At 36.3% G+C, this 25366-nt stretch overlaps 1 protein-coding gene across 27 annotated transcripts in view; it reads right to left on the bottom strand.

Annotated features, from left to right (window-relative positions):
* Positions 1 to 25366, bottom strand: part of OXR1 (oxidation resistance 1) — a 245380-nt gene that overhangs the window by 37970 nt on the left and 182044 nt on the right. For 24 of the 27 annotated variants that reach the window (XR_005857266.2, XR_005857267.2, XM_046928711.1 and 21 more), the window contains 5 exons: positions 22495 to 22577; positions 16221 to 16328; positions 14569 to 14688; positions 10804 to 10956; positions 2925 to 3109 (listed from right to left, as the gene is read on the bottom strand). Coding sequence is in view for 25 of the 27 variants with exons in the window: in XM_046928711.1 (XP_046784667.1) it covers positions 2925 to 3109; positions 10804 to 10956; positions 14569 to 14688; positions 16221 to 16328; positions 22495 to 22577 (649 nt within the window). In the remaining 2 variants the exon portion in view is untranslated. Of the gene's footprint in view, positions 1 to 2924; positions 3110 to 10803; positions 10957 to 14568; positions 14689 to 16220; positions 16329 to 22494; positions 22578 to 25366 lie in introns of those variants that run through there. The other 3 variants (XM_040695429.2, XM_040695430.2, XM_040695433.1) reach the window with 2 other exon arrangements.

The raw sequence follows: 25366 nt of genomic DNA, 5'->3' as shown, positions 1-25366 counted from the left end.
ACCTTTTGACAGTATGATATAGATGCAACTTCCAAATTTCACATTACTTTTGCTAAGAGAAGATCTTTTGAAACCACAGAATCGATATGAGATTCTTAAAGTGTAAAACAAAAGAAATGGAGGGTGGTAGAAGGGGTTGACAAAACTCACACAACCCTCATATCTAAGGGCAGATATCCTCCACAATTTGTAAAGGTTTTGTTATGAAAGAACACCTCTGAAAAATCTGTTCCACTTAGCATCAACGTCACACCCAGCTTCCTGGTAAGACAATGCCAGAAGTCATTTGGTTTAACGTTGCCTCAGCTAGTCAACACAAAACAATAGGAACCATCATGAAGAAGGTTTAATCAAGATCTTAGCATTCTGCTTCTGGAAAATAGACAGTGATTAGTATGTTCACCAATCAGGTAACTAGCTCAGATTATTGCTGTTAAGTGAAATACATCCTGAACTAGTTGCTGAAACTCAAGATTTTGAATAACAGACATCAGGTGTTGATAAGCAGTTTAAAGAAAGACAAAAGCAAATGTATAAGAATTTATTTCCCCTGAGGGAAATTATCCAATTCAAAATTGCCTTCAGAAGTTAGAGTTCGACTGGTTTTAGAAAATGAGGATTACTAGTAGGTTGTAAACTTGCTCAACTTTACCTATACCACTTCAGAATTCATCAAAAAAGCTGTCAAAGTTTTAGCAGCACACAGCCTTCATAAATAATTTCTCATGTTTAAGCATGCTTTTGACTTGAGTTCTAAAATGCAGATCCCTTGCTATGAAGCACATTAGATCTCCCATTAGTCTCAAACACTTAAGAAGCTCATACCTTAATCTCCCATCCTGAAAAGCAATAGTTCCACTTTCCATTTCAACAGAACTTTTAATTCTAGTTACTGATTTCACTGAGAAATCATTAAAATACAGGATGTTTGCAAAATATCCACATTCTCTTACTCAATGTTCAATGTGAGGCTGATGTTAAGACTGTGCTAGCTCAAATATTGACATAAGAGGTCATGTCAGAATTAACTATAGCTATAAACCAGAGATTTGAATTTTATTTTCCCAAAACTTTACAGATATGCCTCAAATTTTGATGAAGTTAAGGTATAGAAGAGCTGGAAGTGAAAATAAAAACACTAAGTTAGCATCCTATTTAATAGCTTATAAAGCTGACAGAATGATAAGCATGTAAGACTGCAAATGAAACGTGACTTATCAAGCATGTATTCATTCCACATGTATTTATATGTTAGTATGTCTGTTTCTGCTGAGGCCATGCTTTGGGAAAAAAGCATACAAGTTATTTCTTCTGGATGTCAAAGCAGTTAAGATTATCAAGAAGTGTGCTTAACATGCTACCCAGAATAACTTCATATGAAAAGTCATTTTTCAAAATTGAGTAGCTTTATACCTTAGATCTCAGTATCTTTAAACCTCAGTATAGTTAAGCTGCTGTCCCTTTACTGAACATGGTTGCATTTTTAATAGTTGCATCAAAGAGCTTCATTCTCTCATACATACATATAAAATTTTGTACGTTTGCCTGTAGTTAGATGATTAGGTAGTTAGATGATTAAGTAGCCTGCGCATTTGTGCTTTACAGGCATGTAAATGTGGCATGATTATTTTTATTTTAATTTTTACAGATGTTCAATTTTAATATTAGAATTTATACAATTTGAGGAAAATATAAATACTAGGTATATAAAAAATGTGGGTAAAAATGGAATAAAGATTTTTTTTTTATACTGCTGTTCGAAGAGAGTTTTGAATGCCTACAAACACCTGCAATTAAGGCTATCAATCAAAAATCATTTTATTCACTTCAAACAATTCTAGGTTACATAAGTGAACACACAGTTTTTTCCTCTAGCCAAAAAGGGAAAAATTATGCCATAAAAACACAAGCCTTAGAAAACCTATCTTCTAGTTACTTAACAGAACAAGAAGATGTGGAATGTCACTTGGAAAGTAGAAAGCGCTACACAAAGATTTATATCTAAAGCTGTTAAAGTTGAGCTTTTCTATTCTTTGCATCAGTTTTTAAGTTATCAAAGAGACAAACGTATCTCCTAAATTGGAATGGTAGAAGTAGTACTGTGGTACCTCTTGCCATGGTTACCCCATCAGATGAAGTTAAAACATAGAAAACATAGAATACATAGAAGAGATTCTATATATGCAGGTTGCTCCATAAGTAATGCCTCCTATTTATTTCCATGGAAACTACAAATACAAAGGACCCAATAGCACTCTTTGGTAGAGAAAACTCTTAGCTACACAGTTATCTTTCAATACAGTCACCATCACTAGGTACGAATTTTCACCAGCAATGAGAAAAACCTTAAATGCAACACTTAGAAAATTCCACACTAGCGGAGGTGACCCACTGCCGAAAACTGCTCGAAGTTGAAAACACTGCTGAAGCACATCATGCACCACCTCAGAGTACTCACATCCACCCTCTGGTTTCCATAAACGTTCAGAAAGCACTGTTGAATGACAGTGAGTGCAATTTTTTCCATATGGAGGAATTCAGTGACACCTTTATTCCATACACACTTCCACATTAGACACCATTGACAAGACTGTCCCTCTGCTGCCATCTCTCACGCAGCAACAGCATGTAATGAAACACTGTTGTGAAGGTTCAACCTCTACTGCCATCTCACCAACATCTGCTTCTGGCATTGCTAGGTAACATAATGAAATAGGAAGCATTACTTTCAGAGCAGCCCTCAGAGAATAGTGAGTGTTAGAACTGAGGACAAATCAAGATTTTTTCATGGCCTCTTCAAGCCAATCTTCTGTGTTCTTAAGGAAAACAAAAGAAAATGTGTTTGTGTGCTAGCTTTGTATGGTTACCCATAAGGATACAGTTCATTTTACTCAAAGCTTATTTATTATACTATTCTATCTTACATGCTTAATGAATCCTTAATTTTGCTGTCCATAATTTCCTTATACAAAGCAGCTGACATCACTTCTTCCATGGGACACATGATGCCATACTCTTCACAGCCGTTCTCTTGGACAAGAGGGTCCATTTTATGAGGATCAAACATTATATTATTTGGCGTCACTAGCAGCACACCATTGACTGTACCCTAAAACGAGAAGGAAAAGAAGTGGTAAATTTTATCCTTCGTATTTCAACTTATTCTTTTTTTATTTCCAAAAGAGTGTTTGTGTTTTTTTTTTAAAGTGCTTTGTGTTTTTATTTAAAGAATTTATAAAGTTTTCTTGCATTATCTGAAAATAGTCATTTCTCTGGGGATGCAAGTTACTAACTTTTGAAAAAAAGTCAATGAATTTTGATCCTATTTGTTCCTAAGAACTATTCAATAATGCTGAAATTGCTTGCAACCTAATGAATATGCTAGGCAGCTCATCCAAGATAAATATACATATATTTCTTAGAAAGCCACAGGGCTTTTTGCTATTTTTTACTTAAGAAGTTTCAAGCATTTTTCACCTCTAAAAATCTGAATCTCAACTGTTTGTTTTGTTGCTGTTGTTTGTTCTTTTTTCTAATATATTGAACAAAGTCTCATAGGCAGTGAATTCTCTCTGTTTTCTCACTCAAAGGTGAGAGCAGTATCTGATACATGTCAGTCCAACTTAACTGACCTGTAGATTGATGGGACAAATACATTTAATATTTTCAAATCTTCCATTCTACAAAGCAGTAGTTTGTTGTTGTTGCTACTGCTGTTATTGCTTCTAAGATGCAGTTGCACTAAGCAGCAGCTTTGGATGAATTTATCACAAGTTATACTAATGAAGAACATAAATATAAATAGATTTTAACAGTTAGTACTCATACTATGAGAAGTACAATCTCATAGAATGTAGACATGAAGCTAATTTACGCAGCAGCTGAACTCCCCATGCAAGTTAGAAATACCCACAACCACAAACACCACAGTTGCTCACTAAGGGAGCTCATTAAGTCATCAGAATAGTGAAGTTTCAGCTTTAACTGTGAACTAAAGGAAATGAAACCATTAGCAAGATAATAATTTTTTAAAGAACTTGGATTCTAAGAACTTCATAAATTCAATTTTTTTTGTGTGAGAATCACAGAAGACTTGCTTCATATTCATTTGAGGCCTATCAGGAATTAAGTAAATATCTTATTCACTGATAAATTGTTCACTGTGACCACAAACAGTGCATATTAGATAGGGAGATGACTGCTAGTTTGCAGTTTTAAGAATACATATCACTACAGTTTAAGTTAGAACTACGTTTCTTTCTATACACATGAACTGATTTCCAGCACTGAGATGGTTGATGACCTTCACAGTAGAAATACTAAGATGTCATACAGTAAGCAGAAAACCGTAGACTACTAAAAAAATGAGCCAAAAGAAGTATTAAATCATTCGTCAATGCTGTTGGATATCATTTATGGGAAAAAAATGAAACAGACTCAAAAGCAGCTCAAGTGTCTACACAGAAGTCCTTTGAGTCATTCAGTGCCTAGTCAGGTTTTACACATGCTACTTTATTCAAGTACAAAGCATATGCTAAGGACTGAGGAGTCAACAGAACATTGGCATAATATTAAGATTTTCAGACACAGAAATTGTCACTAGTATTTCTTCCCAAGCTTTCCAAACTTTGTATATTCTAGAAATATAATTGCAAGGTGCAAAAAGGAACTCCCAAAAGGATAACTGTCAACTACAGTTTTAATTTGTTACATCCACTGTGGCCTAAGGAAAAAAGTTACCATGACTGCAAAAACCATTGAGTTTACTCAGAAGAACAACTGCTTTTTAAAACAAATATGGTCTCCATAAATTATGCACACAAAGCAAAAAGCAACATCACTTCCAATTAATCTGTGGTATTTAATGAAATAAGACAAAAACATTTTATTTATTTTTTTTAAATACTCTCCAGGTCTGATCTACAGAAGTCAAGGCCATTGCCATTTTTAATGGCAGTACATCATCTATGGTAACATGGACATTTTACATTTTTAAGAGAGCCCCAGTGTTTTGTTGCAACTTACTGAAGACAATGGGGAAAGGGGCTTGTCTTGAAGAATGAAGAGACTGTTGGGAAAGCACATTTAAAGCAAAAAATTAAAATAAAATCTGTGGCATCACATGATCTGTTTTTGATGTATTAACAATCCCAGTGTTCTGGAATACTATGGAGACTATCCAACTTTCATTTGAACAGATCAAAGCAGAAGGAAGTGACTGGCCACAGATTTCTGAATAGGTATTAAGTGCTATTTTTAGAGCTGTTACTGTTTCAGAGGAATACCTTTGTTTGTAACATTGAAGTATTTGAAAGCCTGAACACACAGAATTGGTTTCATAGACAGTTCAAGAAGTAGTTTGAAGAAAAAGTAAACTGGAAGTCTTCACTACAACTGAGCATAAGAAGCAGCACATCACGACAAACTGGTGTAGTGTTATTTTTTTTTTAAAATATACTGCATACTTCTAATTTAATAACTAACTTATTAAACAGATGGATTATGACATGGATATTAGACATGATGGACTATGAAAGGGTCTTTCCACACCCTTAGTAAAAGCAAAGGGCTATCCATTCCAAATTAACTCCGTGATCTGAACAAGATTATGTAAGTATTTCTTAATACTAACTTCAGCCAAGAGGATGAGAGGATCCCAAAACCTTAGCAAACAGTAGAAACTATCAACATTCAGGGCAAAAACTGTTCATGATTTTCAATGTCCATGTGCAGATCTTCAAAATGTGTGCAAAGAAACCCAATTAGGTTGTATGACTGCTCTAGCTTTATGTCAACATTCAATACCAGTTTCTAAAGATCCGTATTAGAAGGAATCAATAACCAAATTCATGAGAAAACTCTTCACTCCTGTAAGAGTTTGTCTTTGCTTATTCTCTTTTATTTTAAAAACCTATGTGTTCTAATACAGAAAGCATCACAGCACATGACACTGTATAGAACTTTGGACAACGAAGAGAGGGTAAGGTCTCACAGTCAACAAATCACTGATGTCAACAAATTCCCTGACTTTATTAAAGAAAAAGAATGAACTCCAATGCTTTGTCTGTGCTCTCAGAAGATAATTAAAAGCGTGTTTCAGTTGCCAGTCTTGGTCAAAATTAAATATTTTGTTGCAAAACTAGTAAAAAAAAGTAAGTGAATTTTAAATTGATTATCTGAACATTAGACATGAAATAATGTGTATGAAACTGATTATTCATATCTTCTCCTAATTTCATTCCACTTCCTTTCAGCTTAGTTTCAGCAGTTAAGAAAACCTCTCTCACCCTCCCGAACTCCTACTGGCATGGTTTGTTAGCATCTCAACAAAAAAATAACATCCAGAATTAAAAGATGCATATACACACTCCTACCTCCAGGACTAATCTGAACATGTCTAAACACCACAAGGTACTATCCAGTTTCTTCATACCTATCAGACACAGAGGAACAGTAGATGTCTTGTCTTCTGCATGCAAATAAGTGCAACAACTACATTAGCAAAACAAGTTTAGAAGACCTTCTATAAGAGGAAGCTTCCTAGCACACTCAGAGCTAGGACACCAGGCAGTCATCCTTGACACATATGGAACATTCCAAAGCCTGCCTCTGCAATCTCAACTGAACACAGAGATAGCAGATGAAAAACTTGCTCATGACGGTCTTTGAAGAAATCAACAACACCAACTGGTATATACTAGACACTAGTATATTAGTGTATAAATTTATCTGAAAGTCTATTGCCATTTACATGTTATGCCAATCAGGAAAAAAATTGAGTAAGATGCCAAGCAAGCACTTGAAATGATTGAAAGCAGGTAGAAGTTTCTACAGGTATCCTCAAAACACTGGCTATTTTAATATCTGTTTAACAAGAGATGACATTTCACTGTTACCTGTTTTAAAGACAACAGGAGGCACACCAGTTCAACATTTCTGGCTCACAAAGTTGCTTGATACAGTCCATAGTTACTACATGAACCTATCAGGTACGCTTCTCTAGAAAACAATAGCTGTCCCAAATTTATGGGCTGGAATTACAGTTACTGATAAAACATCACAAATACTTCAATCACTTTTATTACCAAGGATCACTGAATGTTAACCCAGGTACCAGGCTCAAGTTCAGCTGACTCCCAGATAAACAACATTGTTTGGTTCCAAATTTTAAACTTTTTTTTTCCTTCAAACATGCCAGTATTGTTACTATTTTAGCAATTTGTATGACCGGAAGAGAAATAATTTGTCCTTCCTGCTGTCAGGCTCATTTGTAAGGGAAAAGCTTCCTTGAAATCAGGTCTGAAATGACTTCTCTGGTTACTCACACAATTATGCCTGTCACAGATGTCACACCTGTTCTCAGAAGTGCCCAGAAATGGATAACACCACTGACGCAAGGATAAAGCCAACAGCCTACTGCCATTTACCATCTTCATTTTGATGATTTAAATTCTTCAGTGTTTTTGAGATAATAAAGGAGGACTGATAACCTCACGATTGTTCCTCATAATTTTCATGGTTCCTTGCTTTTGGAAGCAAGGAAGTTCCCTCTGACTGAGCTACTGAAAATATTTTCAGCACTAATACATTCTTCAGTCTGAAGAATAGCACAGAGGCTCACTTCTACAGAGAATTCTTTATGTTCTCCCCTCCCCATACCAAAAAAGGGAGATTGAAACCTAGCTTTTCCTTTGTGGTCATACTCTTGTCATACAGATCCCTTCAAGGGCAACCACATATTTACTAACCTTCTTAACAACAGCTCTTTGGCAGTATTTTACTTAGATAAGACTTTATAGTATCTTCATGTAATTGTTTATACCAATGACATAGCTGAAACAGCACATTAGAGCAAGGGCATAAGCAAAAAGACTGGACAATGACTGGCACACTGAGCTCCTACAGAACTCTTCTATACTGCCATAACTTACTCTTATCTCCTAGTTTTCTGTCCTGCAGATTAAAAAAAAGCAAAGAAAGTGAAATGCTATAAGCAGTTCAATAAAAACCAAGGAAACTTTTTTTAAAAAGGACATCCTCCACCAAGCAATCAGTAGCTTGCTTTCTTTGGATCATATTCTTAATTAGTTGTTGAAAAAAATGATATTAAACTGTCAAAGAACTGAACTAAAAATTAGAGTCTGCACATAGCTATTATGTATTTCAACATGACACAGCTATGTGAAATCTGGTGTCTGAACAAGACTCAAGAATACCACTTGTAGAACTGAAGTTTCTTGTATGTAGGAAAGATTCTTCAGATATGAATTCATATTCCAGTGAAATTCAAGTTTAATAGCCTCAAGAAGTGCTAAGCCATTTTACTACTGAAACTAGGCTGTTAAATAGAACTTCTTAGTCTTAAAGATGGCCCAGAAAACACAATCCAGGTAAAAGAAGACTGCATATTAAAGTGAATTAAACTGCACCTGTACGTAAATATTCAATTCTGAATTATTTTATCTTCTTTCTATTAAATTTTCTTAGGCCTCAGAAAGTGGGGATTTTAAATTCTATACAAAATCTGAGATATAGGTTCTGAACAGTCATGGTAAGGGAGGATTGGAGCCAAACTTAGTTGTATGGTTGAGCCCAAATATTAAGATCAGACAGTTCACTAAAGCACACTTCTGAACATACAAGAGGATTTCTTTTACACAATTTTAACTAGAAGTTGTCTTTATTCAATTACTTTTTTGGATATACACTGTAGAACAAAAACTAATGCACAATTTATGAAGGATGAAGACAGCCATTTTGTTTTGTTCTTAATGATCTTTCTATCTTATAGAAGTTTTGAATCTAGCCAGTACTTTTCACTTCATAAACAGTGTTTCTTTATGTACTCAACTTGCCAGATCTTTAAGTTTAATATTGCTAATTCTCTTTTACCTACTACTTTTCAAAACAAAGCAAGTAAAATAGCAGACAGAGTAAAGAACAATGAATTTTAAAGCTCTCCTGTTAGTTTCACTTTTAATCAAGTAGACTGCTTAAGATATCTTCTTCCTATTTCAATGAGCAATGCAAAGAACCAAAAACCATAGAAGAGTACTTTTCTTCAACGTGAATACTGAAGAAATGTTAACCTCATAACATCAGTCTCGCAGAAGCAGCAAGCAGAGTGGCCACTATAGAGGGCATGCCTATCTACATCAAACAATAAGCTGAAGTGTAACCCTTCAGCACATCAGTTACTCTACACAGATTTGTTGTCTGACTACGATGTGGCACATTCACACCATCCTGTTTCTAGATGTGTCCAATAACCTTTATCTAACAGTAGCCATAACTAGATTTCAATTGTTAGGACAATTGTAGCAGGGCAAATGCTTCCTCGTTCCAACTGCAATACCTCAAGGAATTCTTGTGCCCATATCCAGAGAGTCACAGGTGTGACTAATTACACCAAACACAGAACAGTCCTTGAAAGAGAGAAATAAGACAGCTTCATCTTAACATGAACCCTCTCATATATGTGAAATAAAAAAAGGCTTTTCCTAGATTTTAGTTTAAGAACATCTGTCTGTCTGACAACAACACCTCACATCTGTACTCTATGAAATATTATTAATAATGAGAGTCAAAAACATTTATAGAGGATTAATCTTGAGTTTTTTCCAGAAAACCTCTGAAGATTCATCACCCCCACATAGTCAGGAAATATATGGAGGAGAGAGGACAAGACACCAGAAAATGAAGCTGTGTGACAAATGCTAAGTTGCATGCAGAATTTCCAAAATCTAGAACTCAAACTTCAACAGCTTAGCATTCATTCCCCACCTTCCAATACACACAGGCTAAAGAAGTCACTTAGGGGAAGAATGCAGAGTAAAGCTAAGTAACCGCAGAACAAAGAATGTAGAATAAAGCTTTTCCAATGCTTGTTTCTAATATCAGGTTTTTGCTAGAACACACGTACTGTCAAAAGGCTTCACGTCTAGACATAAAAACAATTTCCATCAGCAAAACAATGCAGCTTTAGGATCTTCTCCTTAAATCTGTTTACTAGTAGCGTTACTCATCTGCAAATCTATTTCTAAGGAAGAACAGTAGGTAGGTATATTTGTAGAACCAAACTTCATGGGAACAAGAAAGTAGTACAAGTACTCTGCAATAATTCAGCTTGAGTGAAAGCACGTTTTTCCTCACGATTAAAACAGCTAGTAAGTCTCTTTTACTGAGGAGTGAGAAAGCAATACCTTTCTTCCCCACCCTCAAAAGCATTCCAGGCATTCTGACTGCTGACAATCTCAGTTCCTAGAAGCTTGCACCTATGAGCTGCATGGAAGTTAAGTGCTAATAACTTTATGAGATTTCTGTAGGGACAAAGCACTAAAATAGAAATAAAAGAAATGTATTTCTACTACAATATATCTGCTACAAAAGCGTCCACAGAATCAGAGACCAATTCTCCTCTCACTGGTCTGTTTTCAGAAAACAGAAGTGAAGCCACCTAACTACATATTTTTCTGACAGTTTAAGGCATATTCTTCTCCATCATGAAGAAAGAGTATTACTTGAAAGAGATGCTATCACAGGGAACAAACAGCTTTCCTGTCCTTCAGCACAAAAAAAGACACTCAACAGTAAGACTATGGGAAGCTAGTCAGGTTAATTACATCACAACTGCTTGTATTACATTTAAGAAATCAGTGGTCTGGGAATACAAAGAAAACAGTAAGAAAAATGTACATATACATAAGCTGATCTATCAAATACAATCTTACCCTATAATTATACTTCAAGAGTATTTTCTTCTTACATTCCATACAATAAGTGTAAAACGTGAATGTTAAGTACCTTGCCATTGGTGATGTACTTGCAGTTAATTTTCAGGAACTTCTCTGTAAACGCTTCCTCCTCTTCAGAAGTAGATGATACCACTCTTGTAGTCCGAACACACGGATGTGCTGGTGAAGCAACTGATTCTTTCTGTTGGACTCCATCTGGATCCTAAAAGGGAATGCAAAAAGAGAACTTAGCAGCCTGCCTTCTCATTATTAAGGGATCTTCTGTTGTGTTTATTGTTCTTCAACATTAATATAAAGGTAAAACTAGAATTCCAAAACCACTGTAGTTTACAGGAATACTTTGATCAGAGAGTACACGCAGCTTAATAAAGTATAGCTTAACTAGCCCATGGGAAGAAATGACAGTAAGCAGTCGTATTCAGAATCAACCTAGGAACAAATACAATATGAACCCGTGTAATGAGATCACTTGATACACTTTCACATGCAAAACCAGGAGTGACACGTAGTTAGTAGAAAGGATTATTTGCCAGTTTTAACAAACAAAAGCCCTGTTAAGTGTTTTCTGTTATCCCTCATAATATTATACACTGTTTTATGTTTGAAGGTCTCTCAAGGTCAGAGAGTAGAAACTCTGGTTGACATCAAGCCTTAAGCATAGATCAAGTTGTTTATGACTTTTCCAGTTGAGTTCAAGTCTTCAAGGTTGGAGATTTCACTGCCTCTCCTAGAAGCGTGTTCTAACATTTAACCAATCTCCCTGCAAAAAGCATTTTCCTATTATTTAACCAAAACCTCCTGTAGAGCATTCTATACTTGTTGCTGCCCATCCTTTCACCATGGAACTCTGAAGATACAGGTTGTTTTCCTCCCTGTAGCCACTCTATCTTTGTTATTGCAACACAGTAATCAGGTTCTCCATCAGCATTTTCTCCTCCATGCTAAAAAACCAAAACAAAAAAAAAAACACACAACCCAAAAAACCTGAAAAAACCCAACAGTCAATTCTTAAGCATGGTATTACATCATGAAATGGACGACCTGACAACCCTTCACTGGGTTCTCTACAGCATATCTTTGTCTTGTACTGAAAGTGAAAGAAGAGAACACTGCAGTGCAAATGCCACTTTTCAAGCTCCTCTGACAGGAAATAACCGTTTTTCTAAACTATTTGGCATTACTCTCATCTTCTACCTGGAATGTGATTAGCCTTCACTGCCACAAGAGGACACTGCTGAACGCCTTCTCTACCAGGACACTAGGTCCCACCTCTCCTGCTCCAGAATAGTATCAAGAGCCAGTTACTAGCGAGGATCTGCAGAACTCCATTTTAAGGCCAGTTTTCTTTAATGCTTTCGTCAATGACCTGGATACAGGACTCAAAGATACAGTAAGTAACTTTGTGTATATCACTAAACTGGGAGAAGTTGCTGACTCCTTCGACAGTAGAGAATGTCTGCAAAGAGATTTTATCAATCTAGAGCACCAATTGTAATCACCAACTGTATATTTAAAAATGGCATGTGCTGGATTCTGCACCAGGGACTGGGCAACCTTAAATAAATGTACTGGGGGATGACAGGCTGGAGAGCAGCTCTGCAGAAAGGGATCTGGGGGGTTCTGGTTGGTGGAAAGTTGAACATTGAGATCCAATAAGCTTTTTAATTTGTGCATCAGATTGCTGAGTGAAACTCTTCAAAAGAAAACCAGTAAAACAAACCAATCAACAAAACAATAACAGCATAAGAAAGGCTTAGTCTAAGCTAGTTATTACATGAAGACTGATGCTAAGCTTACTGAAATACATGCTGAGATCTTAGCTTAAATACAGCTTTGTAAGAAAAAACAGGGTTTGTTGGTCTGTATTCATTCATACAATACTGCAAAACTATCGTTTGATGAAACAAACTGAAGCAGAAAGCTCAATCCTATTGTAACCAATTTCTGCTTCGGAACAGTTGCCTCATCAATTTCTAGTAATCCATAATCATAGTAACTAGAGATCTCGTTATGTTACATAAGCATGTAGCATATCGTTTTTAAGTTTAATCACTTTTCAAGTTCATTTGCAAGTTCTGAGTAAGAACTAGGGGAGAGTCAATAATGACAGACATTGCTACAGAGCATGAAAGGATGTATGCTACCATTGCTCTCACTGGTATAGTAATCAGCAGAGGGGAAAAAGCACGGAAAACAAGTGCTATCAAACAATCAAACCCACCAGCCTTACCTGCAGACTGAAGGCAACCAACATTTACACTGCTGATAAAAAAAGTCACCAACAAAAAAGCGACACACACAACCCTCACTGAAAAGTGCAAGTGACTTCTGTCATTCTTCACTTGTGTTTGACAGAAGTCATCTAGACACCTAGATACCCTTTCATTTCCCTTACACAGGTTTTGAAGAACATTAGAAACAGTGCTGTCCATAAACAATTATTACCATATTGTTTGATTTTTCCTGAAGCACTTAAAGGGATGCTTGTCTAATGTGTAAGGATACATACAAGGGTTCTGCAACTGAAGAATGTATCAAGTGAAAGTGAACTCTCAAGATGTTGCCAACATTCAACTGCCCACATTAAGCAAAATAACCCATTGCCTAAAAGGATTTAAGCTTCAAAAGTTTTTTAATCCATTTTGTTTCTTCTATGATTTCAAGCTTTTATCTGTTTTTACTGATTATATGCACGAGGCAGACAGAAAAAAATTAGAGCTACTGTTAAACTACTCTGCCCCCATAGTTACTATATGCAAGCAAGCATACACAAAGTAATTCACAAGACCAAAAAAAGTATTTTTTCTGACATGGCATGTCTACTACATTGTTGTAAGAGCTCCAATTTCTCTGAGTGTGACTAGTTTTTTCCTTTGAGTAGTTTCTCAATATATATTCTACATGGGTAGGCCTATAGTAGCGTTTTAAGTCATTCTGAGACTTGATACAGAGGAAGATATACTCACAGACTAATCTAGTCTATTTACTGAGCTACAACACCTCCAGCTTGCTTTCTGGAGTAGGCATTTGACAGCTTGACTACACACTACTAAGATATTTTGTTATTTGAAATAAAAGATAATAACTGGGAAGAGATTAGTACTGACATGTTAGGAAACAGCTGAGTAAGGTCAGAATTGCATATATTACAGTATCAGAACCATATCTTCTCTGCATATTTCTGGTTTGAGTTCTCCCCACGAGATTCTTTTAATAGCAAACTAGTGATCCTGGAAAGACATACTTTTACAAAGCTAGCTCAAAGACAAAAAACTTCATTTAAGCTTAATTACAGAGCAGCTTTCAAAACTATTCAGTTTTAAGTAGAGGAAAGTCTATAAATGCAGACAACACTATTAAGTGAAAGCTGGCTATAATCAACACAGGAGAACCTTCAACCACTCTAAGGGAGGAGTGATGGCTAGGATGGCAAGGGTAGAACCCTTACATTGAGAAGAATATTTATGTAGTTAAAAAGTCTCATTGCTACGGAACGTATCAATATTATTTAAAGTTAGATAAAAAATATTTATCTAGTTCTCAAAGGTAACACACAAATGCAATAGGAATCAATACTTAAGATATCAATCTGCAAAGATAGTAATGTATTACTAATGACTTCAATGCAAGCCAGTTTTCACATAGAAAACTTATTTAAGATAATCAATTCTTGCATTTACTATTTTGCTTTCAACTCCAGGTGTTATAAAGTACTTTCTCCCCAAAATGAATAAACTTCTTTAAGAAGAAAGCATAACATTTATAACATTCATCTTGTAAGGGAAAAGTTACTTTCAAGAACAGGTATACCTACATTTACTGTAGCCTTGTCAAACTCTGCTTCTGAAGATGTAGGTGATAGGGGACTTATAGGGCTTAGAGAGGGGGAGCTGTCCACACTAGATATGTAGTCTGGGTCAGGAACATACAAAATCTATAAAGAAGATATAATGCAGTTAGAAGTTATGCTTTCAAGTTTACTTTAGATTTCCCACTAGTTCAGCTAAATGTCACACTTTCTCCAAATAAGCTATATGAAGTTACTTTTCCTTCAGTTCATTTTAACAGGAATTATGAGTTGAGGGAATAAGCAATACAACCAAATACTTCCTGATTTTCACTTTGACTGTAATTAAATATCACTTTAGGATATGAGTAGATATTTAGTCATAATTGAGTAAAGGTTCAAATAGAAAGCATTAGAAGAACCATATAGGTTGTCAAAAACACTCAGAATACATAAGGATGACCTGCTGGATTATTTCCCTTGCTGATTATTCAAGAAACCAAGAGGCAGATTAGTGAAAGTGTTTACAGACATGCCCTCAGCACCAAATGTAGAAGAAAAGGAAAAAGCCTCTGAAGTTATCCACCCCTTAAATAGACTGCTTGGGCCATGGTAAGTATTCTAACTTAGACTAGGTTTTGCAGCCATCAGAAATAAACATAGAATTTCAGAATGGTTTGGGTGAGAGCTTGAAGATCATCCCGTTCCAACCCCCCTGCTATAGGCAGGGACAACTCCCTCTAGACCAGGTTGCTCAAAGCCCCATCCAGCTGGGCCTTGAATGCTTCTAGAGAGGGGGCATTCACAACCTCACTGGGCAACCTGTTCCAGTATCTCATCACTCTCACAGTAAATAATTTAGACTAGATATTAAGAAGAAATCTACCCTCTTCCAGTTTAAAGACATTTCCCCTCATCCTTTTGCTACCTGCTCTTAGAAGAAGTTCGCCCCAAGCTTTCCTGTAGGCCCCCTTCAGGTACTGGAAGGCTGCTGTAAGGTCCCCCTTGAGCCTTCTCTTCTCCAGGCTGAAGAGCTCCAGCTCTCTCAGCCCATCCTCACAGAATTGTTTCAAATAAAAGGCTAATACCAAGTGGCCTCATCAGCTACCCTATCACTTATTTCCAGGTCTGTCTTTAAAAGAAATGAAAAGGGCTGGTGGAAAAGGGGGGAAAAAAAATAAAAAAAATAGAAGGATGTAAGCAATACTGATCTAAAAGAAACAATAATAGTAGTTCACACAGCCCGGCTAAAAATGACAGCAAGCTTTAAGGTTGGAATGGAAACATCCAATTTAGTGAAGCAGAATTGCAAGCAGTAGCATGCAGTCAGAAATAGTGTTTATAAGCAGTACTATGAATTTATTTTCAGAGCAAGCCATTGTAGATAGCCTACTATATTCATAAAGCAGCAATTTAGCTTGTGCCCAAGTGTCATTATGTCATTAAGTACATGTAATTTTAAAATCAAAGTCTCTTGATTTTGGAGAGGTGGTTTCATTAAATGCTCTTTTTTTTTTTTTTGAAGTTATTTAAAAGGCAGGAAAATCTCACAGATTAGAAAAAACTGAAGAAGCCCTTTACAAAGACAACAGGAATGTAACACTTGCGCTGATAGAAGATGAGAAATATAGGGGAAAAATGTCTTTGCTGAGTAAGTAACATACGTAGTGTAATAGTACCTGTCCAGGAACGACTGCTCTGGAGAAAAGCTTATTTAATTGAACCAGTTCATTGGGTGTTGTATCAAATTTCAAGGCAATACTGTTTAAAGTATCTCTCGATTCCACCTGCATCAAATGAGGGAAAGAAAAGAAAAACAAAATCAAATCTGTAAGCAGTTAGTTCAAATACTAGCTTATAACTTTCAATTGTATGTAGATTTTCTGAGGTTTTTCAAAAACTTTTAGTCTCCCTATCTTGGACTGCCCCAAAATGCTAACTACCTCCTGGTTATTGGTCTAATTTAAGCCTGTATAGACATATATCACACCTGCCTTCCCATTCAGATTCCAGGAAACCAAATGTGTCAGTCACACACACTGGGCTGTATCTTGGATACCGCACCATTATGCTTGCTGTATAAGTTCAATGCGGGATAACCCTGGACATATACTTTATGTTCTGTGAAATCAGACACTCACATCCTCCCTTTCTTCATTTTCTCTTCTGCATTCTTCAATTACAGAAAAATTGAGACAGTCCTCATAACTGCTAATACACAAGCCACCTACTGAAGTAAGCCTCTGCTAATCTGATTTTCAAGTAAAAAAAAAAATCACTGAGATCAGCAAAACAAATAAATTAGTATTAAAGAACTCTAAAATGCTTGCATTCAGTCTAAGTGATTTTGAAGTAAAGAAATATTCTTTTTCAAGGTCTTAATCTCATCTCTGCTTCCTCTCTCTATCTCCCAAAATATATCCAATATTAATCAATAGAAGAAAGCAAAGAGAGCAGTTTATTTTTAAATCCCATCTATAAATTAAAGAGTACATAGGAAGTATTTAAGGATAATCAAACGATATGCAAGGATGTAACTAGAAGCTTATTATTAGATTAGATTATCACAATAATACAGGGCTTCACAAACACTGTACCAAGGAAAAGAAGGAAAAACATTATATCAGTCAAGAAAATATGAAGCACTATAAGCAAAAGTATATTTTTGGGTCTAAATACAGATCACAGCAACAACAACAAAAAAACCACTAATTCCAGTCTTAAATGTCTTTGTCCCTCAGCTTACACGTGCATGATATATACCTCCTCTAATACTTACTGATTATACTTAATAATTTATTTTTTCACAGGTTTAATTTAACTTGAAGTTTACTTGACAGATTCAGAAAAGAATCCTTCCTCCTTTAAGTGCTTCTTTCTTAAAAACATAATTTTCAAGGGATAAGGAACAGAAAGGGGAAAAAGACAACTACAACATATTTGTTTCCTTCTGTGTTCTACACACCTACTTTCAAGAAAGCAAGTGGATATCACTAGTGGATTACATACCCATTATGTTATGTATCCTCTGTTCTTCATGCTCCTCCTCAAAGACATGAGAGTCCCATGTCTCATGGGCCCTGTCAACTCTTGACAAACTTATATGATAAAAATACTTCCCTTCTGCTTGAATGGATTAGCAGAGGCAGAACAAAAAGGGAATGGGGTGGGGTGAGTCACAAAGTATACATATGTAATAGCTTTTGTCTGACAGTAGGCCCGCTTTATATCCAGCCACACAGGTAAATGCAGTGCTTGGAACCCAAAGACTAAAATGCTCTACTTCTGTAACCATACTGTAGTGTAAATAAGCATGGAGGTTTGCCCTGAGCTAGCCTGCTCACAACCATAGTCTACTTTGGACAGTTTCAGATGAACTAACATGTTCTACAGAGCATAACATAATGCTTACTGTTATCAGCAGAATGTAACAAGACACATTCATTCTTCACAGAAGCAGCATTATGCCAGAATGTAAGTACACAACATAGTTAATATCGAGTGATTAAATATTTAACACTAATACATTTTATTGACATTGTGAGAATAGCTGGTAAATACACCTCCTATCTGTTGCCAAGCCCAAGTAAAATATAGAACATTAAATAATTGTTCCTCAAAACACATTCCCACTTGACTGTTCCAAAGCTTGTAACTAAACACAACCCTGATCTAAAAGAACTTAAGAAAATGAATACTTTATTACCTTTTTAAAAGTTACGTCATGATCCTAATGGGTACCTTCCAACTCAGAATACTCTATGGTTCTACGCTACTGAACACATCTTGACATTACAGGAATTTCAAGAAAGCATAATGGATAAAGGAGTAGACAATATTCTTTAAATACAGAATAAAGTTGCCCTGTAACAAGTACTACAAGCACCATATACTTCAAAGTACATTATACTTTGACTGAAAACAGAAGGTAGCTTGAGATACCAAATACCAATACATTACTATTTCTATTATTACTTATTGTAAGTAACATATTTATATATTATAGTATCCTAAACTCTTATCAAGACTTGAAAGCAGAAGTTGAATAATTTCCTTCCATACAGAATTTGTTATCTTTTTGTCAAGGTGCCTTTGTCAGCCTGAATTCATTAAAACATCAGTACTGCCAAAGAAATGGCAGGTTGCTTTTTTAGAGTTATTTCTGTGTTATGGTACTTCTTTGCACTGGAAACTGCCGTTAAGGTACACAAAACAGCAAAAAACTCTACTGGTACTTCAGGCGTGAATGACTTCTGCACCATACAGTACTACATGATCACATAGATATGCATGAATCACAGCATTCTCATATCCTCCCTTTAGTTGCTACTGAAGAAGCAAGCAAAAGAACAACTAAAGCAGATATTTACAACTTATTCCATACACTATAACAAAATTGACAGTCAAATCACAATGGATAGTAGTGCTTCCATCAGAAGGTCTATGTACTACAGAAGGCCTGGTGAAACAGACCAATAAATGATATTCAAACATTTGCCGAATTCAGAAGCTGACTTCCACATAAGTGTTGGAGGAAAACTGTTAGTTATCAGGTAGACACTGTATGCATCACCTGACGATGAAAAGTTTTGATACTTTAAACTTCAAAAAAAGTTATTCTTCAGTTTTCAATTACAAAGCATAACACTTTGGTGTTTAAGAGGGCATTTATTCTTCTCAGCTTTCAGAAGACCATCTGCTGATATCTCTAAGCAACTGAAGGTGTTTATCTTAAACATCATATTGTAGCAATGACAATCCAAGAATCACTTATTCAGGACTGCATTAAACCAAACACACACAAGCTCCATTCTGTACAATAACTTCTGCTACAAAAATGCTTTTTAATATGCAAGTAGCTTTTCTACAGTCATTGGCAAGAGCTTCTAGTCAACTGTGTTGTGTAACCATATCAACAAGTCCCTATCCTTAGTTTCTTCTACCTTCTGCAGTCATTTACATGTGTATAAAAATAAGCATGAAATTCTAAGCTAGAAAAGCAGATTTTACACATATGATGAGGTAAAGCAATAGATATTTAAGATTCAAATAGTTTCCACAGACAGAGAATAACCCATTGAGAGCACCGCTACTAAGAAGCACTCTGAGGCCTGGATGGATTAAAAGCTAGACATGAGTCAACAGTATGCACTTGTAGAAGTCCACCAGTATCCTGGGCTATGTCAAAATAGGGGTGGCCAGCAAAGAGAGGGAGGTGACTGTCACCATCTGCTCTGACCTCATGAGGCTCCCCTGGAGTACTGCATTCATGCCTAGCACCCATAGCACAAGAGAGATGTGAAACTGTTGGAGCAGATCCAAGAGGAGGACTATAATGATGATCAGAGGGCTGGAGCACTTCTGTGAAGAAAGGCTGAGGGAACTGGGCTTGTTCAGCCTGGAGAAGACTGCAGGGAGACCCCACTGTGGCCTTCCAGCTTACAAAACAGGAGATGAACCAACTATTTTACAGTCCGACAGTGACAGGACAAACAGAAACAGTTTTAAACTAATAGATGGGAGATTTAGATCACATATTAGGAGGAAGTTTTTTTTGTTTGTTTGTTTAAACTCAGAGACTGATGAGGCACTGGAATAGGTCTTCCAGTGAAAATGTGGATGCCCCATCCCAGGATGCGGACTAGGTTGGATGGGGCCCTGGCCAACCTGATCCAGTGGGTGGCAACTCTGCTGACAGCAGGGGAGTTGGAACTACTAGACTATTGTTAAGGTCTCTTCCAACTCGGGCCGTTCTACTAAAAAAAATAAAATCAATTTTTCTACTGATATTTTAATGAATTTAACTGTCACTGCACCTCCACAACAGGAGATCACTCATTCTTCCATTAAAAACTATACACTTATATATATGTATGAGACTATTGCCAAAAAGTATGTTTTTTCTTTCTGCAGTATTTAAAGACTAGTTTTCCAGGAACTAGAAAGAAACCTGGAACAACAGTTAAAAGATAATTAGAAAGAAACAACAAAATTAGACATGAGAAGACTAGGAATAGGGGTAAGAACAAAGGGGAGAACAAAACAGCATTGCCAAATGTTTGGGCACAACACCAGCCAATATCAGATCATGATCTTATTTTTAAATACTAATTTTTAAAAGGCCTAATTTCTGTAACATGCAAAAATGTTAAAAGTTTGTCTTTCCCTAAATTACAAGTACACCACCAAAACTAATTTTAAAGAGCTAGACAATATGATAGATAAAGTAACACATCATTACTATGATGCACACTTTCTAAATAACTCAAAATTGAAAAAAAACTATGACAGCAACAGCTCAGAAAGTCAGACAAGAACATAGCCCTGGCTTTGAATTGAAGCATCAAGAAAAATTAAGTATGTAGTTTGTTGGGTTCCAATCTACAATCACTCAAGAAAGGCACATACCACTTCTCTACTTTCAAAATATGTATATTCAGAAAGTCATTACAGTTCCAAATAGTCATCTGAGTTTGAAGTCTAGCAAACTCTTATCTGTTTGATGATCACCATGAAATCACTTGCCACCTGAACACCTTGAGGTAAGAATGAGAGCTACTCCTAATTTTACCTTGAGCAGCTGCATTCACGACCCACTGTAGTTCTGTCCTCAGCATCCAGACTAACATGTTTCTAACTAACACAAACAAACTAGTAAAGAGTATCTAGAAGCTAGACTTAGAACCAAATAACTACAAAAAGATCAAGCTAGAAGAGTGGCAGTTCAGTGGTAAGAACTCTGGCTTAAGACTGCCTTAAGACTCTACTCTACTATACACTTGTGTCTTTCTTTAATTGATAGCAGACTCTTCTCATGACTCAGACCACATACACTGTGTTTCAGGAGCTTATTCACTATCTCAGGAAAAAAGCACAGCCTTTATTCCCCAAAGAGTTGAACAAAACCAAGAAAAGTCACATTTACCTTTCTTCAGTAGCTAGAATTCTAACAGCAGACATTTGTTTTGAATTTCAACTTCAATTCTAGCCCATACTAAAGGCTTTCTTAAGTTCCCAATAGGAATCAAGCTAATGGAACACATCTTACTTTAATACACACATCTGACTCTCACCAAATTACTATCACAGACTTCATAGTCCTTAAGCCATCTCAGTTCAGTTTACTGTAGCATTAAGAGTTAAGTCTTCCTTATCTCTTATTCTTAGAGTAAGAACAGCAAGAAATCAAATAAAGGTATTCATAAATTCTCCTTTTTATTTTACCCTGACCAGCTCCAAAAGCATTCAGAAATAACCACGATAAGCTTCTCCTGTTACCTCTACAAACATTATTTATAGGTTTATTTCCAGTGTATAACACAAGATATAATTCTCACTTCAGTTTCCCTTAGTAACCACAAACATGAAAAGCTGACTGCAGTACAGTTTGAGGGTCATTTCAAGAACAGAACAGGCAGAGAAAGGCTCCATTTTCAGATACTGCTGGAGGATGAGATCTGTACTACAAAAGGTATGGATCTATGAGAATTATTAGAAGGCAGCTGTAAGGTCAGTATCAAAATATAGCCAACCTTTCCCTACCCTGAAAAAAACAACCTTCATTCTATTTTTTTTCCCCCCTCCTGATTCCCACAGTTTATTAGCAGCACTGAGAGCAGGCAACATGCACGTGATTTTAACTGATATTATTTACTGTTTCTAACTGGTTATGTAAAGCTGAACCATTTAAATGTTGATTAGTCTGGTGTTGGCAGTTTATTCTTTTTCTTCTAAAAAAAAACTTATAAAGAAGAAAGATTTAAAAAAGCATTACTCGAGTACTATTAGCTATCTAATTGCTCATTTAATTTCTTTTTTTTTTTAAATAAGCCATCCGATACACTGATTCTAAGCTTAAAGGCAGTGCATATCAGCATTTTGCCTATATTCTGTGAAGAAACTAAATCCGCACTAGGCTTGCAATGACATTCTAATAATCAAGCAGCAACTTACAGAATATTCAATCGTCCCTTTAGGCTTTTGAAAAGACATTCGTCGCCCATCTTTCTTGTCTGCAGTCTTCTTCTGGCCAGTGTCTGAAAGAAATTGAGGCAATGCGCGTGTTAAATTCATTTTCCTCTCAGCACTGTCACAGGCTGCTGACTACAGCCCCGTGGGCAGACATCTAATTCACTGGTTACATAGCTTGCTCCCAGTGATTCTGTCTAACAGAGAGCCAGCTGCTAGGATAACGACTTCATTCCCTTGCAGTGCTTTAAGCATTTGACCAATATAAACCACCGATAACTAGGAATCAATTAACTGCCTAAGTACTTGCTAGCATCCAGGAAGCTATTAAAGAAGAAATACTAAAGAGGCAATCTACTCCATTAGACTTCTGGAAGTACTGTGTTTGATTGGTTTTCTATTACATCCAGTCTGCTTTTGTCTAGTGGGCAGGTGGTCTGGAGTTTCAGAGTGTTTGACCTTATCAGTTTCTATAAGCTGCATGCTGTTTGTTAAGGACAGAGTATTTAAAGCTTCTGTGTGAAATGAAGTGCATTCATATTTAAGTTCAGAATGTGGGTTTTTTTTGTTTGTTTTTGAGATGATTCTATTAAGTTGCACCTCTGCTGCAAGACTTCCACCTTCAGCAATAGAATATCTGCTACTTAGGATCCCAAAGTATTTAATGAATGAGATGTCACGTTTCCATGCTGCACTGACATTAATTACAGCATTGTTTCAAAACATTCAAATTTCTACTGCCATACCTGAATATATTCAGTTAAATATTTCAAAACACCTTGAAAACAAGAAACAAACCTTACAAAACATTATTCTTTTGCAATACCTTACCACACAGAATTGATGGCAGAAAGCATGCTTTATATTTACTTAAGCTGAGATAATACATAAAGCTTGCTACAAATTTGCAGTGACTCCTACACTGTCACTGTTTTTATTTGGTATCCTGACACCACAACTGGAAATGAGATTGAAGAATGCTCATAGAATTTCACCTCCTATCCCAACTCCCCCAAATTTATACACAGGTAGTTGAAGCTATCAAGATACAAGAGAAAAAGAAATACTGCAGAAATTCTTTAGCAAGTTCTGCAGTGACAAAAAAAATAAACAGCAATCTGAAACTTCAAGTTTTTTTTTTTTTTTTTTTACATCCCTTAACACTAGGAAAGATGTAGAGGACCGTAGTAAAAGCAACTTCCAGCAGACCATGTTAAGTACTTTACAAGGGAATTGTCATTAAACTAATCCCACATTTTATATGTACATAGGTTGCTTCAAAAGCAATGCCTCCTATTAATTTCCATGGAAACTTATCAGATACAAACAGCACAATAACACTGACAGAGCAAATTCTCAGCTATAGAACAGTATGTTTCAACACAGTCACCACCATTAGCTATGCATTATCACCAGCAATGAACAAAAATTGGCATGCTGCACTCAAATCTGCACCAGCTGAGGTGACCCACTGTTTCACAGCTGCTATGACAGTATTGTTGCTTAGGAAAATTTTTTCCCTTATGGTCCATCTTTCATCAGCCCAAACTGATGGGAGTCAGAAGGCTCTGAATCTAGGCTAGCTGGTAGGTATTGTAGAACAGTACAGGCAAGACAGGCAAAGCGCTCCAGTCTTCCAACTGCTACAGGGCCTAGGAAGGTCCGAACTCTACACTGATATCACCAACACTGACCCCAACATTGTGGGTCAACGTAATAAAATAGGAGGTATTACTTTCAGAGCAGCCCTCATATTAAAAACTAAGTGAGCAGGAATGCTCCCATACTCAAAAGATAAACTTTGATATATAGACCAATTATGGTAAGTTTTAATAACTATGATCAATAATGAAGATGTTAAGCCTGCTTTCCAACACCCTCTAGGAATACTGAGTATGAAAAACTGTAGCTCTGCATCCTGGCGTCTTCATTCAATACATTAAAAGGTACTTCTTCCCTAAATTACTAATTCTATCTTAAATCTCTCTCTCTCTCTCTTTATCTATATCAGAAACATTCTCTTCTTCCAGGTCAAGTATTTTCTTGCCACAGCTCCTACCTGACCTTGCACAACAGGCGCACCCATGGCAAGCTGTGGAAAACTGCCAACAGCCACTAGACCTGTAGCTGTTCCAAGTTTTCTAATCTTATTAAAACTTCACCCGCAGCCTCATTTTCTGTCCACAGCAGTCCAGTTCAAATACTCTTATACAAAAGTCAAAAGATGCAGTGAGATAAAGTGAATTCATTCAGGACCTCGTACATACCTTAAAAATCTATACGTTGAGTAGGTCTCTATTAGAAGAAACATCTTTACCTGCCACCATTAGCTAGAAATATTTAAGTCCTGTACTATAAAAGTATTATACATATACTTCATCTGTGTGTGTGTGTGTGTGTGTGTGTGTGTGTGTGTGTTTTCCTCCCTAATCCATGCTTGCTTTTCAAAGCAGATGGACTCACTGTGCATCACAGACTTCAATGCACTTGGGCAACTTAAGAAAAATAACAGCAAACAGGGCAGGGAAACAGCATGCTGCAAGCACATGTAAGGAAAGCAGATCCCAGGAGAACTCCCAGCAAAAGGTACCCAGAAGCATATATATATACACATATACACATACACACACACATATGTACATATATACACACATTTTTTAATTTCCTTTTTAAATGTACCTCCCCTTCCATGCCTAAGGCAATAATTCTGACCTATACTTCAGTACCCAATTTAATTCTTTTCCTCTGTGATAGCATTATTTCCTGCTCCCTATTTGGATACAAGATGTTTCACTTCTGACTTTGACCTAACTCCCCTGGGGCAAGAAGAGACAGATGCAGGTAGCACTAAGCTATG

Source organism: Gallus gallus, chromosome 2 (genome assembly GCF_016699485.2).
Source record: "Gallus gallus isolate bGalGal1 chromosome 2, bGalGal1.mat.broiler.GRCg7b, whole genome shotgun sequence".
NCBI classification, from domain to species: Eukaryota; Metazoa; Chordata; class Aves; order Galliformes; family Phasianidae; genus Gallus; species Gallus gallus.
This window is presented reverse-complemented; position numbering and strand designations above follow the sequence as displayed.